Source organism: Acromyrmex echinatior, chromosome 16, assembly GCF_024713525.1.
Source record: "Acromyrmex echinatior isolate Ae372 chromosome 16, ASM2471352v2, whole genome shotgun sequence".
Classification (NCBI taxonomy): domain Eukaryota; kingdom Metazoa; phylum Arthropoda; class Insecta; order Hymenoptera; family Formicidae; genus Acromyrmex; species Acromyrmex echinatior.
In genome coordinates this window covers 1,076,892-1,090,160 of record NC_141867.1, presented here as the reverse complement: position 1 = coordinate 1,090,160, position 13,269 = coordinate 1,076,892, and the positions used below count along the sequence as shown (strand labels likewise).

The 13,269-nt window shown below is 31.9% G+C and overlaps 1 protein-coding gene across 2 annotated transcripts in view; it reads right to left on the bottom strand.

Moving 5' to 3' along the window:
• thw (chitin-binding domain protein thawb) overlaps positions 1-13,269 on the bottom strand; it is a 57,288-nt gene that overhangs the window by 39,631 nt on the left and 4,388 nt on the right. Inside the window, exon 1 of one of the 2 annotated variants that reach the window (XM_011054453.2) lies at positions 1,398-1,762. The exons of the other annotated variant lie outside the window; for it this stretch is intronic. Coding sequence (XP_011052755.1) covers positions 1,398-1,411 — 14 coding nt within the window. The 5' untranslated portion in view covers positions 1,412-1,762. Of the gene's footprint in view, positions 1-1,397; positions 1,763-13,269 lie in introns of those variants that run through there. 2 annotated transcript variants of the gene reach the window in all.

Genomic DNA, 13,269 nt, shown 5'->3' with positions numbered 1-13,269 from the left:
CTTGGGAACGATAGAAGCGTCCGGTAAAATGTAAACGAAATTCAACGGTAAAATGTTGAGAAATATTCGATGAAATTATTTAAAATTTTCATTAAAAATCTGATTCATACGGCATAGTAGCCAATTGCCAAAATGTAACTATACATATAATAAAGATTTTTTTATTATATCCATTTACGTATTTTCTGTTTGCATTCATATTTTCAGTTTTATATGCACGATCCATCATTTTATTTGTAAATGAAAATAATATATACATACAGTCTATTATATATTTTTATGGCATAGAAATAATACAGTGCCCAATTATTATCTTACCACTTAATTAATAATTAAATAAGCCAATAGTTAAATAAACCGTAAATACTTTACGCAGATTTTACTGGGAATAAATCTGACAGCAAAATGCTAAAAATGCGATTTGCTTTAGTTAAGAGGATTACATTAAATATCTCCTTCTTGTAAAGTAATGCTCCATCGATCCGCGTCAGCTCGTGTTACATCTCCGGCTACGAAAATGCCCAGCCCGACGATGACCCTTCAGTTAGACGCGTTGGAAAATTCTCATACCTAATGCACTTATAAATTTCGGTTCAATTTACTGTAGAATTTTTGCGCGAGTGCGGTCTTTACGTGCAAACGTATACTTTGTAATCAGCTGTTTCAGACGCGAAGAATCCTCTCTCCAATATAGGTAAGTGATGTATCACTTTAAAGAGAGAAGCACTTTTTAAATAACATCGACGAGCAAACTGGCAGGCAATTCGATAGGATGTTTAAGCGAGGAATTGTAATTTGATTTAAAAATATACACATAATATAGAATTTTGCGATAATAACTTCGTAATCTAGAATATATAAACTAAATCAAATCTTAAACTTTAAACAAAATTACCAAGCGTTCTGTATAAAACTGTCCTGGACCAAATTTTAACTCTGAAATTCAAGAACTGTTTTGCAGCATTGTTTTGCATTTTAAATCCATTAAACAAAATGATATTTTATCAGATTTTATCAGAATTATCTGAATATCCTTGTTTTTGTGCTCCATATATAAATGTAACATCTATATACTGATTATTAAAAATTATATTTTTATTAAAAAATTACTAAATCTAGAATAAAGAAAGACATACATGGCACATACAATTAATTATTCTACTCGCCCTTATTTTTTGCTCATTTATTCCTATTAGTTTGACTTTCATATTTCGAAAAGGCGCAGTCCAAAATGCAAAAAGATGAAAAAATAAAATAGACGGCAGATGAAACTAAATACTTATTGAAGCTTTTTAAAATAGAAAAGTACCAAACTACCAGTGATAGAAGCAACAGTATATCCATTCAGATTTATGCGAGTTAATCTCTGTAAAATAACGTGCACGACCACCTCGTACCTGTTAAATCCCATCTGACAACAATCGCCGACGGCGATGGCGAAAATACTATCCTGGGGTTCTCGTTTGCTGATCCTCTAAATTTCCAAAGTCGTAGCACACACGCGGCCGGCTCCGGAAAACTCCGGCCGATACCGGAGCGAAGCGTCGCACGCGCGCGAACGCGGATGCGATCTCGTTCGCGTGAACGATCGGCAGGAGGAAAAGGGATAAGACAGAGAAAGATAGAGAAGGAAAAAAAGAGAAAAGGAAGAGGAAGAAAAGGGAAGAGTCAACAGCGTACAGCCGAGGCCGAAGGAACTTGGAGCGAGCTCTCTCTCGTCGCGAGGGAGTCGCGGCACGATACTGACGAGTCGTCCGTGGGGCGCACGGATCTCATGCCAGGATTTCCATCCCCACCGACCCGGCGCGGCGCGGCGCCGATATTCAGGGCCGGTTGATCAACACAGTGAATTGCCGCGATCCTGAAACGACTGGAACGATCCCCCGAGCATCTCCCACGTAGGATTACACGACTGGTTACATGGAAAGAATGATTTTGCTAAAGAATTAGAAAATCTAGTTATGGATGTAGATCCAAAAATAATTTTGTTACATATCAACAAAATGAAAGACGCTTAAACTGCTAGAATGTCAAAATTTCTTGCTTATTATGTGCTGGAGACATAGGCTTTCTACATCACTATTTTGATAATGCAATAAAATTCTTTTCAAATCTGTATCTATGTAATTAAATTTTTGGATACTTCAGCAAAGTCGTTCTTTCCGTGCAGCTATCCGTGTATTCAACATCCTATATGCACGTGGGATTGAAATCATGTTTAAGGCCATAATACAGATTTTTGTATAACATATAATAACGCATAAAAGAATTCCGTGAATGAAAATAAAGAACTTTGATTGGTTGGTTCTCTTATGCATTATATTGTGCAAAAGTCTGTGCTGCCTTTATGTGCGATCCTAAGCTATATAATTAGATTATCGCAAATGGAACGTACCTGAAAAATTTCACAGAATGTCTAAGTTTTTTGACGCTTTGAGTAACGTATAACTATAATTCTTTGGTAAGTGTCCAATATCCGAAAGTATTAAATATAATTACATATCACGTTAAAATGATAAGTTCTTCTATAAAACACGTTTCAGATTTCAAATTCTTTTTTATGAAACAATCTTATTACATCATATTTCTTAGATTTTCTTTGTGCCTTTCAATCGTTTAGACAGTAATGTGAACCAACACAAGCAAAATAGGCCTAAATAGATGACTCAAGATTAGGAGAATTAAAAGTTGCGTGATAGTGTGGCGAAAAAAGTCAGGTAATCTTTGGGACTGAACTAGTAGAGAAAGCTGTAAGTGATCGCTCAAAAAAATACAGATTTTATTATGTAAATAATTTTAATTTTTAAATAAGCTAAGATAACTGATTTTACATTGATGCGAATGAAACTAATCGCTTAATCTACGTTAATTATATAAGCTGCAAAGATAGTTTAAGTAACTGTATAATTATTTAAGCAATATTAAAATTGCAAGGTATGAAAATAAATGGAATTTAATGAATGGGTATTGATTATATGGATGTCTGTATCAAGTGTAATTAGTGTCATCAAGTTATTGCACTTTTTTTTTAGTAACAAATTAGAAGTTAATCTCAGATCATCGAAGAAATTGTGACCCGAATTAACAATATTCTTCTATTCTATTCTTAATATATTCTCTCTAGACAACAAAAATTATTTTTAATATATTATTTTTTATACATTATTTTTAATGTAATACTTATTGCATGAAAAAAATCGTAATTGTAATTGTCAAAATACATAACATTTGTTCTTGTTACTCTAAATTTATGGAATTTTTCAAGGAACATTAATTCCTTTAAAAACGATCCTTTTAAAATGATTATCAAAATCTTCCTCCAGCAATATTGAAGTCTTAAAGTTAAATCGGCTATCTAAATCGCTATCTTGATCGTAGATAAACATTAATTTATCAAAGTAATAATGATAAGCGCGGTCATGCACGCACTGCATCATGGAATTCTATAATTTCACAAATCGCGTTCATTTGAAACTACATACTCATCTTATTTGAAACTACCCTCCGGCTTTTGGAAATTTAGCGGTCGTGCGCGCAATGAAGATAATGCCAAATATTTAAACGTGCAGAGTAAATGTTTATTTACCGATAAAACTGTCGTAATAGTTGTTCTTAGTTATATCTGTCCTTACGATAGTACGTTTCTGCGGCAACATCTAGCCATTCAATTCAGGACGCGCGCGTTCTATTGCTATGAACTTTCGATGTCACGACTCTCTGATTCTTATCTGAGTCTTCTCCAGGATTGCGCTGTTTATTACGTATCTTCATTATTACATATACAAGAAGGCTCAAACTCAGCTTGCTAACTTCCAATCATCTTATTGATTACAGTAATAGAAATGATGATTACGCAGTTTTGTAAGTAAAAATACTAGAGAACATAAATTGTGTAATAAATTGAGCTAATTTATAAAACTAGAAAAATAAGAAGATTTATAATTAATAATGTTTTCTATAAAATTTCTCAAAATAAGAAATGCAAAATGTGAAATGACAAATACATCAAGTATTTGATTTGCAATATCGAACAAAATCATAGAGAATGAAATGTTTGAAGCGAGGAGAGGCAAAAAACAAAAGGAATTTTATTCTTTTCAATCTTCATCTTCGTAATCTAAAGACTAATCTTACAAAATTAGTCTTTGCTTTCTCCTTGTCTTATTATTAGTCACAGATATATTCAATTTCTTTAATCTGCTAGAGGAATCCTTTTCCTCTTATATCATCGTCTGACATTATAATACATAATGAAAATAAAATTCTGAGAAAAAGTCGCATAAAATTTCATCACCTCCAAATTCATCAGATATCACATACGCAGCTCCTAAAGATTGATGCAAATCTTACGAAACAGTTGCTATACGATCTCAGGCACTTTCTCTCGACCCAGTAAATAATGTAGGCCGATATAAAAAGACTAGTATTGGTTTCAATGTCAAGGCGTGGATAGCTTTACCAGAAATGCGTTGAGCGAGAATCGTACTCAACTAAAAAGTGGATTAAAATTAAATTTGATAAACGCGTTTCTACTTTTTTCTTTATTTTTCCTTATTTTTCCCTCGTATTTCGTTATTTTTCCTATGTACAGTCCTAATTTAAATGTTACTTCATCATTTCGCTCCCGAGATTAAAACTCTTAAGAGTGTAAAAGAAAAAAGCAGCAAGTCGGATCTTTTTTTCGCCGAGAAAAGATCGTTTTCAGATACACCAAAGAATAATAGCGGAAGCTCGACAAAACCTCGAGGCGATGCAATGTATCATACGGCTAGATTCTGCGGAACGTTTTACGAATTGCCGTGAGGGTCACGACATGTGCCATACCGTGGCCAGAAACCATAAAAGAAACCACAGCCGCACGGAGTGCAACTTTCGATCGTTTCTCGTGATGCGACGTACCGATAGCGTAGTAAGAACTACCTAGTGAATGACACGATCTCCCACGCCTCTCTATTCGTCTTCTTGACTGCGCGCGAGGAAGGCGGAGAGGAAGTCTCTTCTCGCAGCGAAGAGAGAGGCAACTTGCGGGCTCATCCTTTTACTGATGAACGTGTCGCGCCAGTAAACTCACTTTCATCTGTGATATTAGCCGAGCCAAGGCGAACGAATGCGCAAGGCGATTCGCCTTTCGATTTGCGAGACACGATCGGGTCCTGTAAGCATCTATAAACGTCCTCGTACGGACGATTAACCCGTGAGGGTGTTTGACACCGATGCAGTCAGTAGGAAAGAAATAAGAATGCTATCTTCCAAGCGTTACATTATTACTTAAGCTAGAATGCCAACTGTCAAACGTTATTGAGACTTTCCGTATATTAGTAATGCAAGATCAAATTAATTTAAAATAATATAGATTATAGAGATAAGAAAAGTGAAAGATGAGATGAGATAAGTTAAATGTTTCATGTCCGGACATTTATAAAACATTTTATTTATTTACAATATATTATTATTAATCATAATCAAATACTTTTTAAATATAATATTATATTTTAATTGTAATCTTAACCCTCAACTACATGAGAGGGTTACTTGAATTCGGATGAAAATTTCAGTCGAGCGTTATTTTTGTACGATTAATATTATAGAATTGAAAAAATGGGGGAGGGAGGGAGAGAGTACAAAAATTTGAAACCTTTGTCAATAGCTGTGATGCAATTAAGAAGCAAACTTTCAAAATGCATTTTGTCGAAAATTTCATTTTTTTAAATTAAATATGGCATAATTTCAGTGTTAAACTACTCATATTTTAAGCTACTCTATGATGGTCTGAAACCATTTTTCCGCCATCAATTTGTATGCTGAAAAAAGTCTAGACATTCGAAGTGCATTATGTCCTTTTACTAGAGACAAACAAAATGCATTTGTTTATCATTTTTAATAATTATTTAGCAATTTTATTTAACATTTCACATCATATCTGTGATTAGCAAATTATTATTTCTGTATGTGTGTGTGATTGGCAAATTATTATTTCTGATTGGCAAATTATTATATTATTTTCTTAAGGCATGTAATTTTCTTGCGGCTTTCTTTCTCGTTTTCTGAAAATTATAAATTTTAAACAAAACGCATTTTGAAAGTCTGCTCCTCAATTGTTTTATTGTTGGCTTGACGCTGACTACGATGCAATAAAAGTTTGATTTGGGCGACTTGGACCTGTCAAATGTAAATTCGATGGATTTTTATCAAAAGTGAAAATTCGTTTTTAGTAAGTAAGTCTGTTAGTGCTATATTCAAGTATATGTGCTGTTTTCTTATAATTAAAACATATAGTTAGAAATATATCATCAAAAAAAAAACATTTTTATGAGAGAGGCGTCTTGGCGAAACGATCGTTTTATTTTCTAGTAGTTATAAAATCATAAATAATGTCGATATCAGTATATATTTGATAAAAAATATTTTATTGCATTTAAAAAAAAAATGCAAACCAGAAAAATGCCCCACTTCAATTGCAAATAATTGTACTTTTTTTGAATGAATCATATAACGTTTTTTTTTTCTTAAAATTCACGTTTTCCTCTTTTTAAAACACTACTTATTTTTATCTACATTTTTTTTTATCATAAAGACATTTTTTTGAAAAAAAAATCTAATTTTTGCACCTTTTTAATTGTTTTTTAACATTTTTTTGGCACAACTTTTTCAATTAGTATCAAAACCTTTTTATATTTTAACATTTTAATTCTATATATTCTGATATTTAATTAAAAAAAATATTTTTCATTGAGATTTGTGATAATTACAGAGCTAGTCAGAAACACTGTAGGTGACTTGTATGAACCCAGATATATAAATTAAAACTCTAAAACGAGACATGTACTTGAGGGTTAAATACAGTTAAATTATAATAGTATAACAAAAAAGCATTTAAGATTAATAATAATAAATTTTGTGTAAGTGTACAGACATTTATCTTACTTTTTATAAAGAGGATTTATCTAATAATAAATAATTACAGGAGTCTTGCTTCCTTTGCAACAAATTTTCTATTTTATGTCATGTATTTTTCTGTGCTGTGCGTTACGCCGGGAATTGTGTTAATTTACGAAATTGAAAAAAGAAATACGTTAGTTGAACAACATAAAGCTTCGCACGTGAAGTGAATTCATTCGAAATTACTATTAGCTATAAGTAATTTAACAGTTCAATTCTACATTTAATGGTATTAAAGCTACGTTTTTTTTTCCTATTTTTAACACGAACTATTTAACGTGATTATAATCTACGAACGTGACAGTGACAAGGATATGAAAGCCAGTGTTTGCTTTAATCCTGTATTGTCCTCTTTTTCCGTACTATATTGTACACGCAAATGAAACGACACTGCTGTACACCATTGTCTCCCGATGCACTTCTTCATGCCAGTAATAATAGCAGCACGTGTTGAAAAAAGGGGAAAAATACACCCTTCGCGAAAAAGTCAAATTACAGTGGTGGTACCAGCGCAGCTCACGACAAGCACTTTTCTTGAATAACGTATGCGGACGTGGTTACGCTGCGACGTAACGACGAAGCTAGGTGGTACTTAAGAGGCGTTGAAGTAGACGTTGAGAAAGGATATTTTTAAATGTGCATTTTTGCACCCCAGGGAAACCAGGAAAACCATAAAACATTTGAATTAAAAACCGAATTAATGAACATATTGTTTTTTAACAAAAATTACGAAACGCGATGTAAAATAAATCCCTTAAACCGACGTAACTGCTGTATTTGATAACTAAATAAGAAAATTTAAGAATTAAAATTTCTTTTTGACTGATGCATATAAAACTCGCAGCGTAGAGTTCCATATTAATATTATTTTATTATATTATATTTTATATCATTATAAAATTTATTATAAATGTGTCATTATATGATTATACTTCATATCACTATTTTATATCCTAATATTATTTAAACATGTATGGAACAGAGCATTTTGTTAAATATTCCTACAGATAATTAAAAGGATGTCATTATTAAATATATCGTCTTTCTATCTTTGATATTATTTAAATTTATCAGTATTTAATAAAGTTGTCATATAAACTTAAAAATTTAATATAAAATCAATAATGAAGCGTTTGCTATCAGCAGTATTATACAAAAGATGTAATTTTGTTAATAATATTAATTGGTACTATCAGTATTGGAGTTTATTAAATACGCTGTTAATTTTATGAAATATAATAATTTTATAAAATTTATAAACGGCTTGATTATTCGCAATAGATTCCTCACGCGTTGCGTTGCGTTATGTTACGTTACTTGCCTGAACATTCAATTCCATTTTGGAAAGTTAGCGGCGTGTCTCAACTTTGCGACTATAGAATCAAGAATTATTCATCACGCGCTATAAATTACAGTCGACAGTTTGTTGACGTCGCGTCAGCAAGTCTAAGGACTTACTTTCTTCCCTGTCATGATGCAAACTAATTGTTCGGTCGTTGTCCTCCCGCTTCTTCGTGTTTCGTTACGCCTAGTTCACCACCTGGTATTTTAATAAGCAGTTTGTTAATTTGTTTAATTAATCGCAGAAAGAAACACTAATGTCATATGACTAAGTGTCGACTACTGAAGAAATCATGTTTAAATCTCTTTCACATTCATTTAAGACAAAACGTTATCAATGTAAACAAAATTTAAAAAAAAAATTAAAAAATTATATGTCCAGAAAAATTCGAAATCAATATTAATTTGTAGAAAAAAAGTTGATGAAATACCTTATTTTCATATTAAACAGAAAAATGATCTAAAAATTTCCTTTCCAATAGATAAATAAAAGTAATTTAGTAACGTTTAATATATCTACTCTGTGTGTATATAGTATATAAATATATGAAAAAAAATTGTTTTTAATATTTTTAATCTATTTATCGTGAAAAATAGACCATGAGATATTTGATATAATTGGCAATTTTTTAAAAGATCATAAAGAAAGGTGCAATTCAGTAGGATCGATTTAGGCGTTGTAAAAATGGTTGTAAGAGCATTTCAGTTACCTGAGGAAGCAATCAACGAGCAACGAGAATCTCGGGATCGTTGGGACTCAAACTTGTTGATTAGTTTCTTAAATACTACACACAACAGCAGCATTTCATTCCACTAAGATGCGTAAAAAGTATTTTCACGAGTGTATGAGAATGTATAGTACTCCGTAACGATGTCAGATGTGGGAAACAAATCAGCAAACTGTAATTTCACAGGTCCAATAGCATACTATAGTGAAACGTGGAATTATCAACTCAACTGAAGCTATTATTCTGCTGTCAGAGTGAAGGCTCCAGACTAATCATATTGAATCTATGATGCCAGTAGCGAGAAACCGTATATAATTTCTTCTTGTGGTAGAACATATAGTTATAAAACGTCTTCCTTGCACCGTTTGTGTTTCTTTGTTTTATGATAGAATAATTAAAAAATTTAGCCAACCGTCGAAAATTTCAACGCCACAAGGGAAATTTAAAATAAATTATACAGTCATTTATCAATATAAGAAAGAGATGAAAGAAATTTGCAGCTCGTTTTACGAGTTAATCGGTAGAAAGCGACAATAACACAGTTATTTATTTCGCACATTACAAACGGAAATTATTTACGATTTCTCACTTACGATGTCGTAAATTGTAACAACTATAGTGACCAGTACACAGCCTTAAGTGGAGATTAAGTATCGTATAATAGCTTAGCTACATGCGATTTTAACGAAACATATTTTATCGAACACGTTATACATATTGGCAAAACAGTCACTGAGAAACGCTCGGATACCTCTAAAAATCTTTTAAATATTCCTATCAACATGAGAAATAGCTCCAAAAAAATACACGGAAAACCTATCGTCGCAAACACTTTGACAGTACATCGATAAAACGTTATGGTTGAATATTCAATTTTTCATTTACAATACACTACCGGCCGGTATGCTATTCACACACGTTTTAGGAAGCATAAGCATAAAGAAAAAACTGAAAATTAAAAGATCAAAAGCTTTTCGAGTAACAGGAAAACCTTTGGTAAGCACAAAAGCGATGAAAATAAAAAGTAATAATTACTATACATGGACGGTTCTTTCAGCATGATGATTTTATTGTATAAATTTCTTTCCCTTTTAAAATAAAATTATATTGTTTTATTAATTACTTTAAGAGAGAGCGTTTCTTGCAATTGTATAAAACAGTTTCGTTATTACAATTCTGTATTATCTTTTAAAAGTGTTATCTTTTTAAAGAATAAAAGGATTTAAAACTTTCTCTATAAAGAAATTTTTTATTTTGTTTTTCCGAAATTTAATTTTCTATTAATAAATGCAATGACACAGGCATCACAAAGGTTTTCAGATTATTTTATTAAACATTGTAAACAATGAACATGTCTTATTCGTCTTTGACGTATATTAAAATTGATATTTCGACGGAGTAAATTGCTCGTATTATCACTTGAGAATTATTTGTATTAATAAAGTTTATTTATCTTGTAATTGATTTTCAATAAAAATCAATTGATTTTCTAACAACTTTACGGTACGAGTTAAGATGATAAGATGATGGCATAAGGCGATATTATTATATGCATTTGCGTCCGCTTTCCTAATACAAGGAACAATCAGACGGGGTCTAATAAGAGAATAATGATCTCCGCGTGAAACTTATTACGACTTGTTAGCCAATCTCAAATCCTCAGAGGCGAAATGTCACCGATGGATGGAAGGACATCCATTATGCCCGAGAGGATTCTCGAAGGACAGCGCGGGATTGGATAACATCTGTTGAAAGAAGAAAAAAAAGCATATTACTTACTAACGTTCCTCAAGTCACGGAAAAGAGGACGCCCTTTCGTGATATTACCGACAAGAGCCAGTGCAACCGATCACTAACGAAAGTTCATCACCGTCACATCGATCTTACGGCGATTCGTTGAAAGGGAATTAGGGATCTTGATCGAGCAAACGGAGACGGAAATAACGAACCTTATGAGATGGCCAATGTACATGATTGCCGACCAACAATAAATTCAGTGTTTAGTTTTTTAATTCATTGTGCACGAACTGAACCAACTGACACAAATGTACTGCCGTGGACAAAAAGATTGCAACATTTTCTTTCAACAAATTTCAATTTGATTGACAATGAGAAGCTGCCGAAAAATCGTGAGATCATCCTCGTCATTTTGACACGCACCAAAATTGATTGAAAGGAAGTGTCGCAAGTGTTTTTGTCCATGATAATTTACTTTCAGATAATCCACAAATGCGAATTAATTTAAAAATGTTTAGTTTCAAAACAAAGGAAATTACAATTTTTTGGGAATATCCTCTTTATAACTTCACACATTCTGCGCATTTAATATATTTAAAAACATGCAAGTTTTTTTGTTCTATATTAAATATTTTAGTGAAAAATTATACTGATATACTACTAATAAAGTTACAGGTAGATTTAGGCTCATGGAGATTTATGTGTACGCATGAATAGATTTTTTGGTAGAAAATTAATGCGCATATAGTTAGAATATTCCAAAATTCGAGGATAATATATTCCAACGTGAAACTTCGTGAAAAATTAAGTAATAAAAATGTAAGTCATTTTTTTCAAGTGTAAGTAGTTTAAGTGTAAATAGTTTTAACAAATGTTTAAAGTTTAACTATAATCGTAAACATTGGTTAAAAAGTTATTAGGGCCTCTATTCTTGAAAAAAATATATATACGAAAATCTACGTTACTACAGTATTTTCCTAGAATTTCGTATACATATTTCTTTTCAAAAACAGAGATCCTGTACATGTGACGTGCGTGCAATGGCATTAAATACTGAACAAAACATTACCACTGTACGCACACTATTACACGGAAAGACGATCTTTTCGATGATTATGATTAGGCAAACTTTAAATGTTTATATACAAAAAACTACTTCATGGAAAAAAAGAATTGCGCTATTGTTACTTGATGTTCCACGAAGTTTCACACTGCAATAATATTACCCTCGAATTTTAGGACACTCTGTATATATTATATATTTTAATATATAAATATATATATAATATATATTTTAAATAATAGATTACTTCATGGATATTTCGTTGTCGCTTGATGACTCTCCCAGGCCTCCTACTCTTCCTTTCTTATTCTTTCGTGTTATTTACACAATATTCACTCGCGAAAACGCGGTTAATTATAATCGTGAGCGCACTAATCACAAGAAGACAATAATCGCGCGGCACTTTAAACGACACTTGCGACGTTAATTGCACGATTATTTCTTAATTATAAGACGTGCATTTGATTACATATTGTAGCGAGAGAATAACGCGAAAGAAGTATAATACATAATATAACGCTCTCTCTTCTTTTACTTACTTTCTAAGCCCAAAAGAATCTCCCTCCCCCCCCCCCCTCAAGATTGAAGATATAATCCGGATAGCTCGAATACTTCGGAGTTGCCAATCTCGTACGAAAATATAAGCTAAAGATTTTAAGTTAATACCGTACGGTACGGTATAATTAATAAAATCAAATCGGTGATCAATTAAAGTATGACGAACTACGAAAATATATAATATAATCAAAATTTAATATTATACTAAATGCATCTTGAACGCATAAATCCCGAAAACGCATAAATTTACGCGAAATATCATTAATGAGCAATCGATATACGTCAAGGCTTTCCGGACGCATGAATCAAAGGCTTTACATAAATCAAGCTGACAATACATCATTCTGCACTCTCCATTCGAAAATAGCTCGAAAATTACGTTCAAATAGGTAAAAAGCTCAAAGAACAATGTGAGATATTTAAATCTGAGCATTATAGGAAAATAATTATTGCCTAAAAGTATCTATCGCTAGAATAATTATACAATATAATATAAAATTGATATACACAAAATATATATTACAATATTTTAATACAATAGATGCTCAGTAATTAATATTGGTCATTTAATTTGCATATAGTTTCCATATCCATATTTTTCAGATCAGATGGATCAACCTTTTATTGCTTTTGGCTATGTTTAAAGCGGCATCTACAATAAAATTTTAAGGCGTAAAACTTTAAGCACTAAGAAATGGATCTATCATAGTCGAGTATTCTCCTCACATTCGATTGGTCAATTTCTTACGGCTAAGAGTTTAAAGCTTAAGTTTTACTTCTTTAAGTCTTAAAATCTTATTGTCGCTTAATGTGATCATATTTCGATCAATCGGAAAGAGAAAAACTCCTTTTTTAATACTGGCTCATTATGGCCGGCTAACATTATTATATGCTAAATTCGTA